A 24,443-nucleotide genomic window follows, 5' to 3' on the forward strand; every position below is an offset into this window, starting at 1 on the left:
TTCATTTTTCAGCCAAAATGGGGCAAATACCAAGAAAAGAGCCCCCCATCAAGTATGAAGCATGCTTAGCTAGATTAACAGAGAAGCAAGGTTTGTTGGTAACTAAGAAGAAGATCACTGAATTTTCAGATGCTCTGAAGTGCCTGTCTCTGTGGCTTTGGAAGAAGGAGAGTTTGGAGTGAGTGATGTGGGAGTTAGTGGGAGAACAATTAACTGAATACAATGGATTAAGGAATCCCACAAGTTTTAAAAAGAGGAAAAGAATCATCAGCATTTTTATATATCACTAACAAACTCCAACGGTCAGAGTTACAAAGTGAAATTCCATTTAAAGTAACTACTGATAGTATAAAAATACTTAGGAATCTATCTGCCAAGGGAAAATCAGAAACTTTATGAGCAAAACTACAAAACACTTTCCATACAAATAAAGTCTGATCTAACGAACTAGAAAAATATTAAATACTCTTGGATAGGGCAAGCAAATATAATAAAGATGACAACATTACCTAAACTAATCTATTTGTTTAGCGCTATACCAATCAGACTCCTAAAAAACTATTTTAATGACCTAGAAAAAATAACAACAAAGTTCATATGGAAAAACAAAAGGTCAAGAATTTCAAGGGAATTAATGAAAAAAAAAAATCAAATGAAGGTGGCCTAGCTGTACCAGATCTAAAATTATACTATAAAGCAGCAGTTACCAAAACCATTTGGTATTGACTAAGAAATAGATTAGTTGATCAATGGAATAGGTTAGGTTCAAAGGATAAAATAGTCAATAACCTTAATACTCTAGTGTTTGACAAATCCCAAAACCCCAACTTTTGGGATAAGAACTCATTGTTTGAAAAAAATTGATGGGAAAATTGGAAACTAGTATGGCAGAAACTAGGCATCGACCCACACTTAACACCATACACCAAGATAAGGTCAAAATGGGTTCATGACCTAAACATAAAGAATGAGATTACAAATAAATTAGAGGAACACAGGATAGTTTACCTCTCAGACCTGTGGAAGAGGAAGGAATTTGTGACCAAAGAAGAACTAGAGATCATTTTTGATCACAAAATAGAAAATTTTGATTATATCAAATTGAAAAGGTTTTGTACAAACAAAACTAATGCAGACAAGATTAGAAGGGAAGCAATAAATTGGGAAAACATTTTTGCAGTCAAAGGTTCTGATAAAGGCCTCGTTTCCAAAATATAGAGAGAATTGACTCTAATTTATAAAAAAATCAAGCCTTAACTAATCAAGGGGCAGAAGCAACCATAAAACATAAAACAAAATTTTAATTATAATAAATTAAAAAGCTTTTACATAATCTAAATAAACAAAAATAAGATAATAAGGAAAATTGTTGATTGGGGGAAAATATATGCATTAAATAAATATCTCTGATAAGAATTCATCCAAATAACATAGAACACAAATATCTGATGGACAATCATTTTCTAGTGAAGAAAAAGCCAAAGAATATGAACAAATAGTTGTCCAAAAAAACACTGAAAGTTGACATCCCTAACAAAAACTGCTCCAAATCACTCCTCATAAAAGAAGCTCAAAGCATAACATCTTTGAGGCTCTACCTTAAATGAGCAAAGATGATAAAAGATGAAAACAGTCAATGCAATAGGCAATAGTCAACAGAGAATATGGAAAAGTGGAAACACAAATACACTTAGTGGAACTACATACTGGTCCAACTATTCTGGATCAATCAACAAGCATTTATTTATGTGTTGCAAATAAATAGCAATTGGTATAATGCTAAGCACTGGGGATACAAAAGGGAAAATACTATCTGTCCTCAAGGAGTTTATATTCTATTGAGGCAGACCACACATACATACACAAGCATATACATAACATATGCAAAACAATTTGGGGAGATACTGAAAGTGGCTAAGGGAGGGATAGTAGAGATGAGAAAGGCTACATATAGAAGGTAGTCCTTGAGCTGAGGTTTAAAGAAAATGGGGATTCTGAGAGGGAGACAGAGGGAACAGCTAATGCAAGGGCACACCGACAGGACCGCAGGGTGATCAGAACAGCAAGAAGGCCAGGATGGTTGGGGCATAGAGTGCATGAAGAGCTGCCATATGCAGGAAGCCTGGAATGGTGGCCAAAGTGAGCCACTAACACTCACTAGTCAGCAGGGAACTTCCATGTTAAAAATCTAAATTTCAAACAAAAAGTGTTCTTCCCCTTTCTTCTCTTTTAAGAGAGGCCAAAGTACAACTAATCGTGATGTTAAAATGAATCTTTAACATGAACAGAATAGCAATTTTAGCCTCTAATCTCCTGCTTAGAAACCTACAATGGAATCCCCCATGGCCTACAAAGAAAAGAAGTGTGAGCTTGTCATTCAATGCCTTTCATAATAGGCAACCTACATTTATTAATTTTTCCAAATACTTTGTTCCAAGCAAACCTGCTTCCCCAATACTATGCTTTTGTTGACTGTTCTACCCTTCTCTCTACCACCCAGCTAACTCATTCCTGTTTTTCGAGACTCAATTCAAACCCCAACTCTTAGGCCATCCTACCCAAAGCAAAACTTTCTTTGGTCTCAACATTAATGATTATCTTAAAACTTAAAAATTCAGCCAATTTATCACATACTCTCTTATAACATGATTGGCATACAGTAAGTACTTAATAATGTTTATTGAATGACACCTTTCTATAGTTGTAGTAAATAATAATGAGCTTAATTTAATTTAATTAGCTAACTTATTTTTTACTTTTTTGTCCTTTTATGTCTTGTTTCCCTAACTCAACTGCAAGTTCAGTGATTGTAAATGTTGTCTCTCCCACTTTAAAAAAAAAATCTTACATTTTTCAAAAAATTTCAGGTCCTTTGGGCCTTACCATCTGCTCTGCTGATGCAACCTATGGATTCCTGGGCCCTACCATACACTGTTTCACTAATGCTAGAGAATCCTGTTCTTTGTTACCTATCTACCTTGCCAATGTACCCTAAAAGACCACCTAGCTTTTCCATTGGCCCCTGCTGGATATATTGTTTTTTTTCAATTAGAAAATAAGCTCTTTAAGTATAGGGATTGTTCCAAATTTAAATCTGTATATCCAGTGCTTACCATTTTTTTTATCTACTTAATATATTGTCTTATATTCAATAAATACCTTTTGAATTGATTGAAAAAATCCTCCCCCAAATAGGGTTTATTTGCATATCTGACAACTGATAGATTAAGTTGACTGACCAATGGCAATAATCAACATCATACATATAACCCAACACTGTTTTCCACAAGCCTTAGATCCATTACTTTATTTGATACTCACAAGAGTCTACAACGCAAAAAGCATTACCAAAATCTTCTACTGCAGGTGATGAAATGTTCACAGAGAATAAGGATTCCTGGCTACTAAGCTCACATAAGATCAAAACTGTGAATTTAGAAGTAGAAAGGACCCCAGATCCAAGAAGTCACCTAGTCCAATGCCTTCCTTTTAAAGATGTGGAAAATGGAGCAGCGAGAGGAGAGGTCACACAGGTAACAAGCAGCACAGCCGGAATACAAGGCGTTGTATTTGCCCACCATGGCAAAGGGCAGAGCTGGGACGCTAGAACTTGAGGGTTCACTTTAAGTCCTGGGCTCTTCCTTCCCATTTTATCTCTAAATGTATTTAGAGCCCTAAAGGGCCTTATCCTTAAGCAGTTATTAATTACTTTGGGGAAGGCAAGAGGCAGAGAAGGAAGGAAGTGGACTAAGTGATCCCTACCAGGAGCAGCTGCTTCCAGGACAGGAGCAGCTCTCTGATGATCCGCAAGAAAAGCCCCGGAGTTTGCCTTGTACCTGACTACTTGTAGCACAAGTCATGAGTGTGCTGGGAGCATGTCCTAAGCCTCAGAGAGATCAGGGGCTGATTCCAGAAGCCATGCAGGGAGAATGATTACTTCGACGCGACATTCAATCCATTCATTCATCTACAGCCTTACCGAGCTCAGGGGGAAGGACAGTCAGGCGGTTCCCTTGGATGTGTAGTTCCTTCAGCTGGGTGAGTTCCCCAATTTCTTTTGGCAGAGATATCAGATCATTATCCCTAAGGCTGAGCTACAAGAAAATACAAAGTTGTCAGAACAATTTTCCCACAAAGAAGCACACCACAGAAACTCTCGTCCTCCTCCTTGCCCTCTCTCTCCTCCCGCCGCTCAATCCTTTCAATTTATTTACAAGTGTCTTGCAGATAAACAAGAAACAGTATCAGGTGTAGTGGTTTATTCCTGGCAAAACAAACCCCACGACTTCTCAAATTGACTTGATTCTACTCCTACAAGAGCTGCGAAAGTGAATTGATTTTCTAAGAATTTAGATAAATTACTTACTATCTGCAACTTTGTGAGCTTCCCAATATCTGGCGGCAGGATTTCAAAATCGTTGTCACTTAGATAAAGTGCACGCAGGGTGGCTGCAAATTAAACAGCAATATATAAACAGGGTGGCACAGAACCCAACCATTTGAGGTCTGATCAATAAGAGAGTCGGGTTTGATTAATAACCCTGACTCAGTGAAAAGCCTTTGACATACCTAGAGCTTGCAATCATAAGAAGCAGGTCAAATTCAGATTTACTGCCTTATTGTACTGCTGCTGTGGGCAGGAAGACATCTATATCTGAATGGACGGACACAATTAGCAGTTCCTACCATGCTCGGCTTGAGCAGTCTGGGGCACCTCGTTTCAGCATGCTGGCTTTCAGAAAAGACAGATATTACTCTCTATTGCTCTCATGCCCATTTATCGGTCCATTTGCATCTAAGTTACACAATGGGTCTTGCCCATTGCTTATTGCTATCTAGAGCACCTAGAATCCTGTATGAAACGACTGTAAATACAACCATGACAACAGTACACTAATGATGAAGATTATAATTTTCTGGCCTCATTTCCATGCAGACTAATTACTATTATTATTTTACACTACTTCAAAGGGAAAAAAATAAGAGGACAGAGGAGTAATGAAATAAGAAGGATCAAATATAAGAAACTATTCTTTATTCAGAATCTGTCTCAATAACCAGAAGTTATTTTTTTTAACACTATTGTACAATGAACTTTCCTTTTTAGTTATAATAATAACCCTTAAATACAAAATCCTTAAATGTAATATAAATCATCAAAAAAGACAAAGACTACTTTGTATTCAATCTAGCTAGCATTTTATTATGGCAGAATGTTTCTTTTTTTTCCTTTTCTCTTTTCTTTTCTTTTCTTTTCTTTTTTCTGGTGGAGGGGAAATGGCTGAGGATTTAGACAAAAATGTGGAAATCACCTGGTTTGGTAAATCCCCCCATTGATGCCAATCATCAACTCCTCTGAACCTTCAAATCTCAGAATGGCCTAGGGAACTGGGAGGTTAAGTGACTGGTCTGAGCCAACATTTGTCAGAGGTAAACCTTGAACCCAAGTTTTCTAGACTCTTAGCAGGTATCTACTGAACTATGCTGTCTCTTATGTGCTACAAAGATTAATCTATTTAAGCTGTATATAAGCCAACTCTTAGCTAAACATAATAGAATATTAACACAAAGCCTCCATTCCCAACAGCAGCAGACCCAGGCCACTCATCAAATTCAGTTTTTAATTAAGACTAGGCTACATTTTCTCAGGTTTGGCAAAATGTAGCTATCAACTCTGCACAAGAAATGTAACTGTATGACCCTATGATAGGACCTTGTACATCATCGAGTCATCAACTGTGCTTTTATACAAAATCGCCAAATTCAAAGACACTCTCCTAAATTTTTAAAATAATAATCTTGGCTGGGAAATATTTAATGCTTTAAAGAGCTCATTAGAAAAATTTATATTCAGAATAGTTTAGAATGTCCTTTTGTGGCAGATCCCATAAAGGAGTTAATAGCCACATGACAGGGAGAGTCTTTTGTTATATATGTTCCCTAAGATGAAAGTCAAATTCTTCACCCTTTTTAGCTAAATATGTGATTTGATCATACTCAGAAAAATATTCCATAACAGAAAGTTAATACGCCATTACCAAGCAAGTCCACTTTGGCCCAACAGTGTCAGGTAACTATAGATCAAATATACATACTGCTGAGCTATGGAGGAATATTCAAAAGGACCCTGGGAAGAAAAAAATATATATCCAATAATTTCTCTTGGAGTTTGGGCTCTATCAAATAAATTTCACTTTCAGAACGCAAAGTGCCTTTTAAAAAAGATTTATAGAATAAAAAGTTTCTTACTAAGGTAGAAGAAGTTTCCAGGAAGAGAATTTTCATTCAAGTTGTTATATGTCAAGTCAAGGACCTCCAGGGCTGGTAAAGAGCCAAATCCTCGGGGCAAAGTGTTTAGCCTGTTCATACTTTAAAAGTGAAAAAAAGAAGAAGCAAATGTTTAGGCAATATGGAAATAGCAGGCTTAGAAATATAACATTTCATTAGCCAACTGCTTCTACACTGCTATGTATCCTACACCTGTGTCACAGGTTAATACAATGGATTGAATGATAAAAGACATCTTAAAGTCCATCTATTTCAAGGTAAGGAAAGGCAGGTGGGGATAGAGTGGGGATAGAGATGAGGGAAGGGGGAGGAAATGACTTGCTTTAAGTTAAAAAGGCAGTAAGAATCAATCAGAATTTCATACTACAAATCCAGCACTCTTATACTCTAAGATCTCAAAGCCCTTTATGAATATCAATCATAAAATCACATTCTCTCCTTATTCCATTAAACAAGTTATATATACCTATATAAATATAGTTTGGAAACACATTATAATCTTAAGATCACTTTTTTAGTTTTTCAATTAAATAAACTTTATTTTGTTCATACATATTATACATTTATATAGATATGTTATTGTATTATATATCACATTATTCATATATCAAAAAACTTGAAGTTATGAAAACTGGCATACTTGACTGGGAGCCAAGGTAGTAAAAGAAGTATAGTTAGACTTCACCCCATATTCTTCAGATAGAACTAAAAAAACATACCAGAGCAAGTTCTGATCAAAAAATCCAAGGAGAAAAAAATATATATATTTCTCTAGTCTGGGTTGGCATAGGAAAACAGATAGAGAGAGATCAGGGAAATGGAGTATAAGCACGAATGGTCTTATGGAGTCAGCTAGCCAAGGTTAAAAAAGAATCCCAAGCCCAGAAAATGGTGACCTAGACTTATTAAGGCTTAAGAAGAACTGCAAACTGGTTGCTCTATGCTCCATCACCCAATTCTGGGTCATAGATCCAGGGCAGACTGAATCTAAGGGTAGAACTCCAAGGAGGACTGGTGGTGAGCCTCAGGAGCAAAGCCAAGCCTCATTTCCAATCCTATCCCAGTCTGAAGCACGCTTCAGAAATTCCAGGCCAGACCAAAGGAAAACAGCAGTTCTGTCACTTTGAACTAGCAGAGCTTTCCAGTTGACTGATAGTGGCTGAGAAAAAGAGCAGTTTACTGGAACTCTAATGGGACAAACTCACAGGTATGTTGCTCAGACTCAAGTTCAGGTCAGGAACTTGCAGAGCTCAAACCAGGGGAACCAACATCACTTTTCATTGGATCAGGCCACTTAGGGAACACTTGTAAACACAGGGGTTTACAAGTTACGTGCCTGAAGTGTCCCTAAGGTCCCAGGGGTCTTCAAACTACGGCCCATGAGCCAGATGTGGCAGCTGAGGACGTTTATCCCCCTCACCCAAAGCTATGAAGTTTCTTTATTTAAAGACCCACAAAACAAAGTTTTTGTTTTTACTGTGAGTCTGGCCCTCCAACAGTCTGAGGGACAGTGAACTATTTAAAAAGTTTGGGGTCCCCTGTCCTAGAGTAACATAAAATTCAAAATCCTCAAGAAAGCAGCAACGAGATTATTCTAGACATTCTCTCTCAAAGTATGCAAAGATAGGCCCTAACATAAAGTCGGTTATCAGGAAATAGGCTGGAAAAATGAACAAATGAGAAAAAAACAAACATACAAATAAAAAGAAACCATCATAGTGACAGATGTTCAAAAAACATATCCAGAAGAAGAAAATTACTCCAAAACATGTAAAAGCAAAGCCTGAAAGAAAAATGTAGCTTAGCAACAAGCTCAACTACAATTTCTGGAAGAAGTAAATTTAGGAAGAGTTTTAAAGAGTTTAAATAAAATGTTTTGGTTTTGTTTTTGTTTTTTGGAGTTGGGGATGGTGGTAAATGAAATGAGAGTTCTACAGAAAAAATGGAAAAGAAAAGAAAGTTATGGAAGAAAGAATTGGAAAGAGAATTAACAGTGTAGCACAAGAGGTACAAAATCTTACTCAAGCAACAAATTCATTGAAAATTTAAATGGATTAAAGTGAGGATAATGGAATCATGAGACAATAAGAAAAAGTTAAAAAAAAAAATTGAAGGGGAAAAAAAGAGAAAATTTAAGATATCTTATCAGCAAAAACTAACCTGAAAAAGAAAATCGAAGAGAAGTAATTAGAGAAGGTGCTGTGCTGTAGGAAAAAAGCAGAATTGAATTAGCTCAGAAGAAATGCCACATGCACAAAGTGAGAGAATCCAACCCCCAAATGTTCATCAGGACTGTCTGTGTCTGACCTGTAGCAGAGCATTGAGTCACAGTCAGACACACTATAACTTGCCTCTAACACAGAGATATCATTTTGGTCCTCTTCAAGCACAAATAACAACAAGCAAACTGAGAAACAGGTGATACATGAACCTCATGCTTATCTAAATTGTCAAAGAAAAGAAAAATACATACGCATATTTGGTTATAGAAATACATTCTGAGAATAAAATAAATTTTATTTATCAGGAAAATGAAGAAAAAGGGAGAAAGGGTAGAAAAGAGAGAGGAGAATAAAGGAGAAAGAATATTACAGGAGGGATTCGTCCCAAGTAAAACAAATGCCAAGGAAATAGAAAAACACATTTATAGAAGTCCTTTTTGAGGTAGGAAAGAATTCAAAATTTAGAGGTACTAATCAAAGATTCACTAAACAAGTTATAGTATATAATGACGGCAGAATACAATTGTGCTGTAAATAATAGTTTACAAAATTATTACAAAATCAAAAACCTGCATGAACTGATATAGGGACATGAGTGCAGAATGAACCAGGAGGCATTTACACAATTATCACAATAGTGTAAAAACAAAACCTTAAGAACTCTGATCAATAGAATGACAAATAACAATTCCAGAGGATTCCAGAAGACTAATGATGAAATATGCTATCCGTGCTACATACCTTCTGGACTAAGAGAAGAAACTAAAACAAATATATTTTGGATACCAATGAAGGAATTTGTTTTACTTGACTATACATGATTATAATGGGGTTTCTTTCTATTTTCTGAATGGGAGGGGGGGGGATGGTAAGAAGGAGAGAGACAAGGTTGTTGTTAATTGAAAAAAAATAAAACTTTGAAAACTGGCTCACTTTCTTACTAGTGTTTTGTTGCATGGATCGAAAATTATTCAACTGGAAAATAAGGTCAAAATCCTAGATGTCTAACTGGAATGGTCTTCAGAGATATGCTCTTGCCTCTTAAGAAAACTAAAGCCTAATGAAACAGAAGATTTGTCCAGTGTTACACAAGTACATAGCAGGTTTTCTACCTCTAAATATAATCCCTTTATTATACATGTTTAACCTATATTGGACTGCTTGTTGTTTTGGCAAGGGAATATAATGGGAGGGCAAGGAGAAAAATTTGAAACACAGACTTCTGCAAAGGTAAATGTTGAAAACTATTTTTGCATGTATTTGGAAAAATAAAAAGCTATTTTAAATAAATAAATAAATAAAATCCCTTTACCATTCCCTAATCCAGAAATGGAGATATGTTCAAGGTCACCAAAATCCTAAGGAACATCGCTAAGGCTTTTTCCCACTGATTACATCAATTCTTAGCAAAGCCCCCTTAGGGAAAAGGGAGAAAATTTTTCTCCTTAAAAGTTTAAGTCACATATATTAACTTCTGAGACTTCAGGGAAGGAAGGGTCTGTGAACTTGAATATGAAAAGAATTACAGCTTTATTTTCAGTAACTTCTAAGTGAAATTGGAAATTTTTTTCTAGTATTAAGGTGAGTTACAAACATTATTCTGAGAAAGGTTCCATAAGTTTCACCAGACTGCACAAAGAAGAATCTTTGCTAATACAGATAAACTGAAAAGTTCATTTAAAAAAAAAAAGTTTACAGATCAATATTTGAAGCTGGTAGGGAATGTGATATGAAAGCTAACTTGCATTATAATCTATTTTCTTGTGACATATGAAAGCCAAGTTACACCCATCCAAAAGCTATTGAAAAAAAAAAAGTGATTCAAGAATAGAAAAATATAACAAAATAAAGTAGAAAGTTACCAACTTCTAACACTAAGAAGAAAGCCAAAGAAGGTTTGAAGCTTGGCAAAACATGCAGCTCCATAACTATTTCACATGGGAAAGTGAAAGTGTTAGAAATATAAAGAGAAGTATTCTTTCTCTTAGCTTAAAGAATCCCAACCAAGGAAATAAGGTATGGGTAAGATGCAGAGAAACAGCCAGTACCAATAATAATTAAAGCCATACTGAGTAGACAATGAGATTAATGAAGAATGAGGATAAATCTCAACTTTCAATTCTAGCATAAAGAATTTAAGATTACTAAAGAGATCATAAAGGAGAGAAAAAGACACACATATGCAAGAATGTTTGGGGCAGCTCTTTTTGTAGTGGCAAGAAACTGGAAACTGAGTGGATACCCATGGATTGGAGGAATGGCTGAATAAGTTATAGTACATAAATGTTATGGAATATTGTTGTTCCGTAAGAAACGAGCAGCAAGATGATTTCAGAGAGTCCTGGAGAGACTTACATGAACCTATGCTAAATGAAATGAGCAGAACCAGGAGATCAGCAACAGCAAGACTATACGATGATCAATTCTGATGGATGTGGCTATCGTCAACAATGAAATGATTCAGATCAGTTCCAATGGTTTTGTGATGGAGAGAGCCATCTAGAGAGAAGACTTTGGGAACTGAATGTGGACCACAACATGGTATTTTCACTCTTTCTATTGTTGTTTGCTTGCATTTTGTTTTCTTTCTCATTTTTTTCCTTTTGGATCTGATTTTTCTGGTTCAGTGATATTTGTGGAAATATGTATGGGGGAATTACAAATGTTTAACATATATCAGATCACTTGCTGACTAGGGGAAGGGAGGAAGAAAAAAATCAGAAAATAGGGTTTTGTAGGGATGAATGTCAAAAATTATCCATGTATGTATTTTGAAAATAAAAAGTTATAATTAAAAAAAAGAATTTAGGATTATTTGGTAAAAGCCACATTCCAGATTAGTGAAAAGGATACTGAATTCAATATCTCAGATATTTATTTAAAATCTACCTCTAAACTTGAAAACTTTGAAACAATGAAGTTCAACTATTGTAATAAAGAGTTATTTTTATAAAGTAGGGTAATTCAAAAGTCTGGAGTGATAACTATTAGAGAAGTAAGAAGGACAAAATGAACTGAAGTGCCTTTAGAAAATTTCAGAGTACTTTTTAACAACACTGTTTTCCCCAGAAACCCCTCTTTCTAACATCAGTTTTCTTTGTTGTGGTGCTCTACGGCCCCCAGTCATGGAACACCAGTCTCTAACTTAAATATGCATTATCACTGAAAGAACAATGGAGTGGTTTAAGATAGGCATAAGTGCACTGCCACACACTACCAAAGAAAAATTATGCAAGAGAAATGGTGGGAAGAATAGAATTAGAGAAATGCATGAACAAAAAAAGGTTTGAAATAGCCTTGGACCGAGAGTAAGGGACAGGCAATGGATGGTCTAGTAACACTTAACATCAGGACATGAAGGCTCCCAGTTTTTTAGATGCACCAAAAGATGGAGAAGAAACTCCCAAGATGACAAAGTATGTATAGGTGGCAATCTGCAATACTGAAAGGGGCATCCAGATTGCAGAGCTCATAAATCTGCTGAAATATCAAAGGAAGAGTGCAAAAAAATCCATCTAGGAAGTTGGCTCAATGGGGCTGTGGGCACCATCTGAATCTCAGGGAAAGCACCTGTTTTATAATTAAGACAACATGACTGAGGAACCGCTGCCACCTGCTGACATTTGACCTAAATTGCAAGTTCTGCTCAGTTTGGGGTTTTTTGTTTGTTTTTGTTTTGTTTTTTTAATTCAAAAGCAACCTATTCTAAAAACTAAAACTCTGAAATCCACCATTTGAAGGGTGAACAGCCATCCCTCCTGCATGTGGGAGGCCCACAAGCCTGGCTGGCCACTACCCCAGAAGCCCAACTTCCAAGGCTGGAGAATGGAGACGGGCTGCTAGGAAGCCCGGCAGCCTGTCTTGCAGATGGATGGTTGCTGTTTAACCAAATGCTTGAGCTGTACTGTGAAGAAAAGGGAGAGCCAAAGCAGTCAGTGAGGATGCCCACCAGTTGCAGCTGCAGCCTGCAAAAGCTGCAGATGGAACGGTGAGGTAGGCAAGATGTTCTCTCTAAAGGCAGGGTAAGGGACATACCTGGCCAAGAACTGGCTCAGGATCAAGCATGTCAATTCTTGGGGCTTGATCATAGGTCGAGAAGGGTCCTTTCTTGGATGTCACCTAATCTAGCTCCCTCATTTAAAAATAAACTAGGGCCAAGAAGAGCTAAATGGGTTTGCCAAAAGGTCACTGGTTCTTGCTTGTATGGAACTGGGTCCCAGTGCTCTAAAAAAGGAGCAAAAAGAAAGAAAAGATGGTAATGAAGTAGGACTACAATCACTGCTAAGGTTCAAAGGGAAGGAAGTATGTGAAGGAAGGGAAGACGGCCCTATCCTCAAGGCTTAATGCTCACATAGGATAAGGAGAAGTTGCCCCCATATTGTAAGAGAGGTCTTTGGGAAAAAGGATTTTAGAGAACAAAGATCACATCAGCTCTCTAGCTAAATAGGGAAGAAATACTTAAGAAGTCCTCTTGGTGTCTGAGGAAGTCATCTGGGGAGGGAGTATAAGGCCTTCTTGCTTCTGTGACTATGCAAGGAGTGGACAATAGAGCTTTTTAGATGATTATAATTTTTTTTTAAGTTTTTTAAACATACAGAATGGCCTCCAAATCTCTACAATCATAAGCCTCTGTCAGAAGTATTCTTAACTTTAACTGACATTTAGGAGCTTGTTTCATTAATATTCTAGTAACTTTCAACATAATTTGTTTCCTTTGTAACCTAATGTGTTATATTTTATACATTTAAAAACATAATTCTGAGAATGGACCCAAAGATTTAATCAGCAAGCTTCTTAACAGGCCTATGCCCCCCTAAAAAATTAAAAATCCCTATTCTAAAAGATGTGCTAGAGAAAGACCACAAATGGAAGCTGGGTTTGTGAGTCAGTTACCTACAAACATACCCAAAAGCAGAGTCATATGGTGACCACAACAACATATCCTACATAGTCTGTGGCTAGCTGATTTTGCTATGCTAAGCAGAGCTTCTTAAACTTTTTCCTCTGATGATGCCTTTTTGCCAGAAATTTTTATGTGACCCCAGGTATACAGATCAAACATTTAATGACTTAATTAATTAAATTTAATCATTAAAAAATCATTATTTCACAATCTCCACATTCAGTTAGGGCACCTTATATGGGGTTGTGACCCACAATTTAAGAAGCTGGGTGTTAGAGGATCCATTCAACTCATATGCCCAAATACAGAACAAGAACTTTCAAAAAAAGATTTATACTTTTGAGGACTCATTGGGGACATTCCTGTCTTATTTCAGGCTTGTCCTAGAGAAAAAGATTTCATCTCTACTTCCTCCCCAAGACTTACAACTTCTGTAAAATCCTTTGCAATTGGGCTCTAGATAACCTCTCCAGGGTTATTTTACATTGTGCTCCCTTACACACACTCTAGCTTCACCTGAACCGTTTTGCAAGTCCTCCCCAAATGTGGCTTTCTGTCTCCTGTTTCTCCCCCTTTCTAGGATTCAATTAATCTCCCACACACCCCCTATGCTTGAAATACTTTCCCTCCTGACCTCTGCCTTCTAAAAGCTTAACTTCTTTACAGGAAATCTTTCTGGATTTCCTTGTGTTGTTAATGCTCCCTTCTTTCATATTGTATTTCTTTGTAACAAGATGACGGTTGGATGGGACCGTGGAAGCCATTTGGTCTAACTTGTTCATCTTACACGTAAGAAAACTGAGACCAAAGAAGTGACCAAGGACAAACAGGTAGTGAGTGTCACAGGTAAGATCTGGCTCCAGGGCCTCCCAGGCCGCTTTCTATAGGATCATTCAGAACCTAATCTCCTGAATGGCAGGAACAGTTCAGTTTTGGTCCAAATATCTCCAGCTTTTACTACGGTGCTTCTAGAATTGAACTGCATTTATTTCCCATCTCCTCCTGTCCCCCTCTGGCTCCTTAAACTCTGCCAATATTGATGCTGTTTTCACTTGTCCTCCCAAAGTTTTGTGCACCTCATGGAATTCAATTTGGCATCTTCTCTGATTCCCTCCAAGGGCTTCTGGGACTCATACCACCTCATGAAGCCTTCTTGGCTTCACGCACAGGAGACAATGATTTTTCTCACCTCCCAATGACCTACAAATATCTCTTGGCACAAAATCTATGAGTGCTTAACATCACAGTTAGCAAAAAGTTTAAGTATGCAGGACTTTGCCTTCTCTAAACAAACTACATTTCAGTATGTTGGATGACTGCAAAATAAAATCCTATTTATCTAGAATACATGAGAAATTAAGTGTTCTTTAAGGTTCATTAAGATACAAATCCATAACCTACATTTATTTCTAAGAACTGGAAGAAGCCTATCTTTGCAAAAAAACAGGAAAAGAAAACAAAGAAAAGCTTGCTATATCATGGTATATACCAGGGGTCCTCAAACTACGGCCCATGGACCAGATGCAGCAGCTGAGGACATTTATCCCCCTCACCCAGGACTATGAAGTTTCTTTATTTAAAGGCCCACAAAACAGTTTTTCTTTTTACTATAGTCTGGCCCTCCAACAGTCTGAGGGACAGTGAATTGGCCCCCTATTTAAAAAGTTTGAGGACTCCTGGTATAGGCTTTACATATTTCTAATGCATGCCTGATTTTCCATTATTGCTTCTACCTCAAAAGAAGGAAAAAAGTGCCTAAGACAGTGCTCTCCATACAGAAGGACTTACCACCATTTGAAAAGAAAGCGATACATTCCTTATTAAAACCTGTCCTAAATTCCTTTCCACAAATCAAGGGTTTTGTTCCTCCTTAGAAAACTCCTTCTTTGTCTTTAAAATTCTAAATATAGAGCGTTTTAATTAATAAAACATCAAAAGTGAAAAACAATTACAAAGAAAGTAACTAAATTCCAAACAAAGAAAAAGTGGAAAAATTTGTTCTAAACTCACTAAAACAAGGTACTTTACTATCTCTTTTTACCCAATTTTCTTAAATCAACTCAATGAATTCACTAAATTGTAACTAATTTCAAGGGTTTTGTTTTGGAGTGTAGATTTATAATGGAAGGGTATAGGGAACTTCTGGTGAAGAAGCTTCTGCCACTTAGGAACATCAGCAATTTATCTGTAATTTATAATCTTAGTAAGCTGCCTGTGGAATGGGAGGAAGTGAAGAAAGAAAAAATGACAAGAAAAGATAGGAAGGAAGGGAAAGGAGGAGAGACAGAGACAAACAAGGAGGGAGGGAGGGAAAGAAGAGGGGGGAAAAAGAAAAAGAAGATAGGGGGAAAATAGGGGGAAAAAAAGAAGGGAGAAGGAAAGAAGAAAAATTTGTGTTGAATTTTTTTTTTGGCCCACTTTCCCTCTTTCTTTCTTACTTTACTGCAACCCCCTTCTCCTACTCCAGAGATGAATATTTTTTCAAAAACAAGAGGCCCAAAAGTATGCCCACCCTACATCTCCTTTAAGCTCTGTTCCTTTTTCAGACAACACAGAAAAAAGATGCGAGCAGATTTTGTAGGGTTTATTTTCCTTTCACAATTACAATTCCATCCAGAAATAAAGAAACCCTACAACCAAATACATTATGTAAGAAAACAGACTTAAAAAAAAATCAATGAATTCTGTGAATGAAATGATTTTTATTATTACTTCATATTAAATTTATATTTTTTTTCCTGGAGAATTTCTATTGTCTTTTTTCTGAAACCCTCAACTTAACTAATCCATTTAGTGGCTACCTCATTTCAGATGACCACAAACAGCAAATAATACCTTTAACAGAATTTTGTTTACTATATGGAACAGTGACCTAGAAGATGAATACCCAAGCTCCTTTGTAAAGCCACGTGATGTCATGGAGATCCTCTTGGCCTATTTAGTATGAGGCTTGGATCTAGTTCCTGTCTGGGCCAGGATCACACTAGAACTGAGTGACCAAAGGCAAATTAACTTGCCTATCCCAGCCTCCACTGGCTCACTTATGAAAGAGACAAAATCGCCTTTGTATTGTCTATCCCAGAGGTTACTTCAAGTATATGAAATCCAAAGAAAACTACATGCTTGCCATCTGGGGGAGGGGGTGGAGGAAGGGAGGTGAAAAATCGGAACAGAAGTGAGTGCAAGGGATAATGTTGTAAAAATTACCCTGGCATGGGTTCTGTCAATAAAAAGTTATTAAAAAAAAAAAAAAAAAGAAAGAAAGAAAACTACAGAGCTATGACAGTGAAAGCTTATTCCTAACCCCATGTGCAGGAAGATACTCTTCACTTCTGCATCCTCTCTCGTGGGAATGTTGTGAGCATTTATGAGGCAGTGAGTGGTAAAATGGCTCCTATGATCCTTAGTAAGAGTACAGCATGCACCATTTTTTATTTTCAAAAAAGTTCAGCTTTGTTACTACCACCCCCAAAGCTCCCGATCCACTCCCAAGGTATAGTAACATTGTACATTAGCAGATAAGCATCTTGGTCATGTCTAAGAGAAATAAAATTTTATTGGGGGAAAACTATAGTAAAATATTTCTATCACTGTACCCACTAATTAACTTCTCATTAGCTACTAAGGAAATGCACACCAAGTGAGCCTTTTTCCAAAGGCTGGATTAGAGCAACGAACCCTTAAAAATAAAACTTTCTAAATGGGAGACACAATAGGCTTTGTGAATGTCATCCCTTAATAGCTCCCCCCTTCTCTGGGTACGCACCCAAGGTTCAGGTGTTTGAGTTTCTGGAGGCTGCTGATCTGCGTGGGCAGCTCTTCAATTTGGTTATTGAAAAAGTTCAGCACTTCCAGATTCTTCAGTTCTGCCACGTTTGGAGGCACAGCTGTGGAAACAAAATGTTGAGCGTGAACATAGAAACCTGACTCCCAGCAAGGATGCCAGCAACACATTTTTTTTTAAAAAATGAAAGAGATGTGACTCCAGAATGACCATCTCTTTCGCATGTAACTGTCTGTTACCATCACTTCTGCCTGTGCATCTTCCAAGAAATAATCTCCCACTTAGGAGCAGTGCAAATATCCATTCTCTCAAAATATGCTTAACAAACATAGATGGCATAGAAAAGATAGGGAGGAAGGGACAGAAAAATGCAAAAAACCACCACAAGTGTACTGCTGTGCCAGAAATACAGAGCCAGCTGAATGAACACTCGGGATCCTTATACAAGCATACTTTTTATCTCTTCTCTAATGATTTGTTTTTTTTTTTTTTAACATAAGGGCTTTCCTTAAAAGAAAGAGCAGAAGCCCAAAGCCCCTTCTGGGAGGATGATCCATGCATCTGACTATTTAAATAATCTAACATCAGAATAGCTATCTGCTTAACATTTCACTAAATCACAACAATTTAAGTTCCATCTTAAATGATGAACCATTCAACCAGTCCAGTTTTCTGATTTTCTCCTGGGTAAAAGATTATGATCAATACACACAAAAAAAGGTTACATCAGATTAGCAACAGATCAATGCATGGTTATTATCTAGAAATATGAAAAACCAACTCAGCAGCACGATATGAATGCTATTGTGCCGATCAAAGGTCTCAGGAAAACACTAAGGACCTGAAGGGTATATTCTGAATACAGATTAAAAACAACAACAAAAAAAATTTAAATCAGCTACAAAGATGCTTACAAATAATAACAAAAAACAATAAAGATAATAATTGCTGACATTTTAAGGTTTATAGAATATTTTACACATGTTATCTCTAATGTTTATGACAACCCAGTGAGAACAATCCTACTATTATTTTGATTTTTGAAGACTCAAAAAGATTCTTCTGGAGTCACATAGTTAATGACCTTCCAGGGTTACACGGCTCAATAAATGTTTGAGGCAAGATTTAAAATGAGTTTTTCCTGATTCTAAGTCCAGCAACGGTACCTTACTAATGAATAGTGGTGGTCAAATCAAGGGACATCAAGAATTTCTGGCCTCATTCCCACCTAAGCATTAGTATTCATGAAGCCTCCATAAATGTACAAGAAAGTGTGAAAGCTGCCTGTGCTAGTATAGTGAGTTAAAAAACAAAACAAAACAGTGACTAACTACAAACTGAAAGAGAAAGACAAACAGAGAAAAAGACAGAAAGAGAGATAAAGTAGCAGAGACAGAGACTGAGAATTCCAAAGAAGAAACCAGTAATTGGCATTATTGAGAAGTTCTCACTAGCCCTTCCACACTTAGCATAGTCCCAGTAGGAATAAAGTTAAAGGTGAAGCACCTGGGGTGTAAAGTATATTACCAGAACTTTCTATAACTTTCATTTTCATGAACTCACATATTCACAATCTGGTTTCTTTTAGAGGGAGAAATGGTTTGGTAGAAAGAAAAGGGATGTTTGTCTGTGGTACCTAAAACTACAGAAGAACTTGAATCAGTGTGGGATTAACTACATAAAAAGAAAAGGAAGATTGTGTTTTCGGGAGCCAATGGCCCAATTCTGGATTTTGTTCCTGACATAGCTGGTGCCTGACTTGGTCAGTTTTAGTAGAACATCTAGGGGGTTGGGAAACGTTATTTCAAATCTTGATTTGATATTGACCATTTATATTATTGACTCTGGATACAATTTTGATAGAGAAAGCACCATTTGGGACATGGCCAACGTAAGAAAGAAGCCTATAGGATACAATTTCCTACACTTTGTGATAACTCACCACAACAAAGCTAAATTAAAACAATATTTAATTGCAAGCTTTGTATAAATTAGGTACTTAATAAATGTATGTCAGCTGAGTAGCTTTGTTATCTTATCTATTAGATAACAAGAAATTATCTAATATACATGTTTTTTTAAAAAGCCCTCTGAAGTACTATACCAAAGATCTCCTACCATGTGCTATGTATCCTTTAGCTATTACTTAAGCTATCTTTCACAGCACTCCTATTAGTGTTATGAACAATAAGGAAAGTTAGTGAAACCAAAAGAAAATGATGATCTCTATTTAGCCACAAACCAAGAATAATGCAGCCAGAATCACTGCTGTTTTCCAAAAGTCCCTCTGCCAATACAATTAAATGCTGGTCTGAAGGTATCGCCTTTTTTGACAGGATGAGAGATTATTTCACTCTCCTTGCTAAATCAGTCCAATTTAAACCACAAATTATGCTAAATGTGATTTAGGGCTTTGTTTTGTGGACACAAACAATAACCCTCCATTCAATTTACTAGAGCACGCCTAGCCATTTGGAATGCAAAGGAATTGTGTGCTCAGGATTCCATTTCATCTGTAAAGAAACTCTTTTCCCCAGACCACAAGACCAACACAATATTCTGTCCCAATTATGAAATGTATTTCTTAGCCACCATAAAAGTCAAATGATGTTGTTCTTCAGGCTTGAATTTTATAAGTATCATTTTTATAAGTAGCAAAGCCTTAACAAATCTATCATTGCTCAGTCACGTCAGACTCTTGGTGATCCTATTTGGGATTTTACACTGGAAAGGTTGCCATTTCCTTCTCCACCTCATTTTACAGATGAGAAAACTGAGGCAAACAGGATTAAATGACTTGGGCAGGGTCTCATAGCTAGTGTCTGAGGTCATTTAGACACTCCACGTCCACATGTCCAAAGTCATAGAGGTATGTGGTAGAACCAAGGCTCTTCTAACTCCAAGTTCTTTCTAATCATCAGAAATCATTCTGATAATTTTCCTTCAAAGCTCAATTCAAGTATGACTCCTGCCATGTAACCAAGCTATTACTATGATTCTCTCTTCCCTTCTCCGCACAAAAATTCCAAGAGCATTCTGAACTTTCCTCATCTTTTTTTACCACAATTTTTGTATTATGTTTCTGTGTGTGTGTATGTATGTATGTGTATGTACACACACACACACACACACACAAACACACATCTCACATCCCTTCAATAGAATGTAAGAATGTATGCTCCCAGAGGATGCAGACTATTTTGTTTCTGTCTTGTTATGCACAGTGCCTTGCACAAAATGGACATTGATATATGACTACAGAGGTGAATTAATAGAAAGTATTATGAAAGGGAAGATGAGAAATAATTATTTGTTTTAAAAGCAAGGAACAGAAACTGTATGGCATTAGATGTAATTTAGACAAAATATGGCTTTGTCTATAGAAAGGCAGGCGGTTCACAGATATGCATCACATAAATAAAAAAATGGAGTTTGTCTAATTTTGACATGAGCTTTTATAAAGATTACTGTGAAAATCTGGTGCTGATAATCTGAAGATGTTTCTAGAATATGCAAGAAAAAAATGATCAAGAAGAAAAACCGTTAAGGAAAATGGCACAAATCACTGTTCAAATGTAAACTTTACACAGAGCATTATTTGGAAATAAATGTCCCCCAGCAACTGATTCGGTGTTTGTTTCTGTATCAAAAAGTGTACGAAGCTATTAGACATGAAGCAGTGAGACAAAGAATTGGTTCACTCCCTAAAACAAGTGAGTTAAACTCAACTCATGGAATGGACAATATTTTTTAAATGGAATATGGGAGCAGAGGACTTAACCATTTTCAAAGAATACATTTTTCTTGCTGCTCTCATTACCTGGCCACTGGAGAATAATCTCTCTCGATACAGAGGAGAAAGGCCTGTCCTGGTTGTCATGTTATTTTTGGAGGTGATCTAGATGTAGAATAAGGTGACTTTTACCATGCCACATACCATGATTTGTGACTTGCCCTAGTCATTCAATTCAATTTACCAAACATTTTAAAAATATCTCTAAGAAAAAGTGTGTGCTATGTACCTGAGACAGAAAGAAAAATGGTACATCACCCACCCTGCAGGAACTTATATTCTACTACAAGGTGGAATAGACACAAATGAAAACACAGGAGAAATCCAGACATTTCCATGAGAAGAATCCGAGAAGGCTTCATGGTAAGATGGCATATGAGCCACTGAGGATTATATACCATGACTTGGGAGATAACTGCTACAGATGGCCATCTGCACCATAAAACCTTTGGATCTCTGTGGCATCTAAATTTTGTCTCCTGTTTATTTTAGGTCTAAAAAGTCATATCTAAGAATCAAATCTTGACACTACTTCTGAAGTCTGTTACATATTAAATATGGTATGATAATTCTTAGAGATCCTTCATAAGCAAAGAAGTACAAACAATAGGAGAGGGAGAAGGGGCTGCCTATTCCCTATCCCATGAGTTCTCTGAAGCAAGAAGCTTCAATACAACCAGTCTATGGGTCAGCCTGGTGACTGAGAACTTGTGGTCCAAGAGGAAAAGAATCTGACCCTAGTCTCATTTATTATCCTCAAATAAAACATTTCTTCTTTCATAGGAATCCTCTCCCTAATCCATCCTAATTCTAATGTCTTCTCTGTTAATTATTTACTATTCTCTACATAATTTGTAAATAATTGTTTGTACATTGTTTCCCCCATTATACTGGGAGATCCTTGAGGATAGGAATTGTTTTTTGCCTCTTTTGTAACCCCAGCACTTAGCACAGTTCCTAACACACAGCCAATGCTTAATGAATGATTACTGATTGAGACTGATTATGAGTTATAAATCAATCAATTATGTTTTAAAGATATGCTAAGAAATGTTCAATAGAGTACAGACTGTAAAATCAATGAGTAAAATTATAAAGAACGCTTTATCCAATCCTGCCATGTTCCCCAAACAGTGCACTTTTATTACAAAAAAGGTGGAAAGCTTTTTGTTCCCCATTCTGAAAGGATGAAGTTTTGAGAATTTTAAAAATGATAGGAACAATCACAAAAATTATGCTCCAATTTACAAAAGAAGGAAGGAAGACAAAGAGTAAAACAGAATGCTCAAATTGTTATTTTTTTAAAATAATTTAAACATTCTTCAGAAACCATCTATCTAGCCAAATCCTTTCATTTAACACATGAGAAACTGAGAATTAAGTGGATTGCCCAGAGTCACAAGTTATAAGCTGGATTTCAGGATTATGGACTCAAATCCTCTGTTCTTTCCACTCTTTTTTGCTTAAAGAGGCATCATCAAATTAAAACCTAACATATATAATTTGCACAGTGCCTAGCACACAGTAGGGGCTCAATAAGTGATACTGACTTATTGATTCACAAAAGGCACTGTCAAAGTCCTCTAACAAGACAACCTTTTACTGACCATCTCTTGGAGTTGCCTGTTGAGTTTAGCTGTTGGTAGAATTTTTTCTTTGAATCAGATTTGTACTTCCAATGGTACAGGGAACACTTCCATGACTGGAAATCACGTCCGTCTCTGTCCCCTGTTCTGCAACTTAGAGAATTTGCCTGGAGTCTTGAGAGGTTCCATGACTGCCAAAGTCTCATGGCATTTATGTGTCAAGAGCTCTTTTTGACTCTTAACTTCAGCTCCCTTCATTATGCTACAAGGATGAAAGATAAAAACTCCATGTGGTTAACATACCCACTCTTACATTTCTATTTCCAAGGCCCTGGCTACTGAAAATAACATTTTTCAGATCAAATTCTGCTTTCACAGTCACTTGTAGAGAAACCAAGTAGATGCCAGCAATAATGCAGCAAACACTGAAGAAAAGTCATGAAAAAACCCAGATTTGTTGAATCCAAATCAGTCACTTAGCAGCAAATTCATCATAGCCAACTGCTGTCACATTATGAGGTGGCACTCATTCCCCAAGCCATGTGGCAGCTCTGAGGAAGGATGGGTAACAGCAGTGGCAAACAGGCTAACTTGGCACCCAGCAAAGTGGAGAGCTGTTTGAGAGAAGGCGTCCTGCAGCCCGCGAGGCAGAGGGCCCAAGCTGCAGAGAGGCGGGCCCGAGCGGCAGCAAGCTGCTAAGATGTTGGACGCGGTGTGAGGGCAGGATGGGCACCAAGGCAGGGCTGGTGGGCATGGCTTTATACCTGCAGGAGAATGTTCTCTTCAAATGGCAAAGAGGGCAGGTGGCTTCAAGGCTATGCTGTCTCTTAAAAACAGCAACCCCTCATGCTAAGAAGTCAGAAGCCGTACTGATGCGGCAGGGTACCAGGGGCAGGTGAACCCCCACATGCTGCTGCAAGAGAGTAGCAGGGCACCTTTCAGCCATGCAGTATAGCAGGATTCCCCTTTCAGGCTCAAAGATCACCGAATCAAAAATCTGGAAGTGAAAGAGACTTTGGAGATCAAGTCCCAAAGGGTCAAACACTGACCTCCCTGGCTGCCCCTAAGTCCCAGCTAAAGTTTCACCACTTAATGAAGCCTTCCTTAGCCTCCCTTCATTTTACTGCCTTCCCTCTGTTATTTCTTATGTAGCTTGTTCTGATCTGACTTTGTTTTCATGCCTCTCCCATTAGGTTAAAAGCTCTTTTGCCTCTTTTTGTATCCCTACCACTTAGCACAGTAGCTACTTAATAAATGTGTACTGACTGACTACCTGGAACACTCCGGAAATATGGCTTGAACCAGATTTTAGAAATTATTGGAAAACATTTTATAAAATAAATAAAAATAAAATAGAACATAAGTAATGTTAATATACCATTGTCCAAGTCAAAAGGTGGCTCAGGAATTCTTATATATGGTTTAATAGCACCATTTCTATTTGAGTTTGACAACACAAATCTACTCCAACTTTACCATTTTAAAGAATGATGAGAAAACATAGATAAGGAAATGGAGGTCTAGATGGTAAGCCTCAAGGGCAGGATCTGAACCTAAGGCTTCTGATTCCAGAGTCAATGCTCAGTGCACAAATCTACACAGGGCTTAGGAGTGGTCTACAATCAACTCTGGAAAGGGACCATAATCCCAATCATTCCTAAGAAAAAGTAGGGAAAGAATATCCTTGAGTAAATTCAAGGAGAGGGGCAAAGTCTCATTATACAATATTTTTATGCAATATGTACTGACTGTCCAACACTAAGTAATATTGTACATTTTTAAAATTATGTGTTAATTATGTAGATGCCAATCATTTGAGCAAATTAGAAATTTTAGCCATGAATACCTTAAACATGCATATCCCCCA

At 37.1% G+C, this 24,443-nt stretch overlaps 1 protein-coding gene across 3 annotated transcripts in view; it reads right to left on the reverse strand.

The window, feature by feature from the left end:
• Nucleotides 1–24,443, reverse strand: part of RSU1 (Ras suppressor protein 1) — a 221,653-nt gene that overhangs the window by 154,030 nt on the left and 43,180 nt on the right. For all 3 annotated transcript variants that reach the window (XR_007947648.1, XM_051961301.1, XM_051961300.1), the window contains 4 exons: nucleotides 17,180–17,300; nucleotides 6,250–6,368; nucleotides 4,367–4,449; nucleotides 3,980–4,094 (listed from right to left, as the gene is read on the reverse strand). Coding sequence is in view for 2 of the 3 variants with exons in the window: in XM_051961301.1 (XP_051817261.1) it covers nucleotides 3,980–4,094; nucleotides 4,367–4,449; nucleotides 6,250–6,368; nucleotides 17,180–17,300 (438 nt within the window). In the remaining variant the exon portion in view is untranslated. The remainder of the gene's footprint in view (nucleotides 1–3,979; nucleotides 4,095–4,366; nucleotides 4,450–6,249; nucleotides 6,369–17,179; nucleotides 17,301–24,443) is intronic.

This window comes from Antechinus flavipes, chromosome 5 (assembly GCF_016432865.1).
Source record: "Antechinus flavipes isolate AdamAnt ecotype Samford, QLD, Australia chromosome 5, AdamAnt_v2, whole genome shotgun sequence".
Classification (NCBI taxonomy): Eukaryota; Metazoa; Chordata; class Mammalia; order Dasyuromorphia; family Dasyuridae; genus Antechinus; species Antechinus flavipes.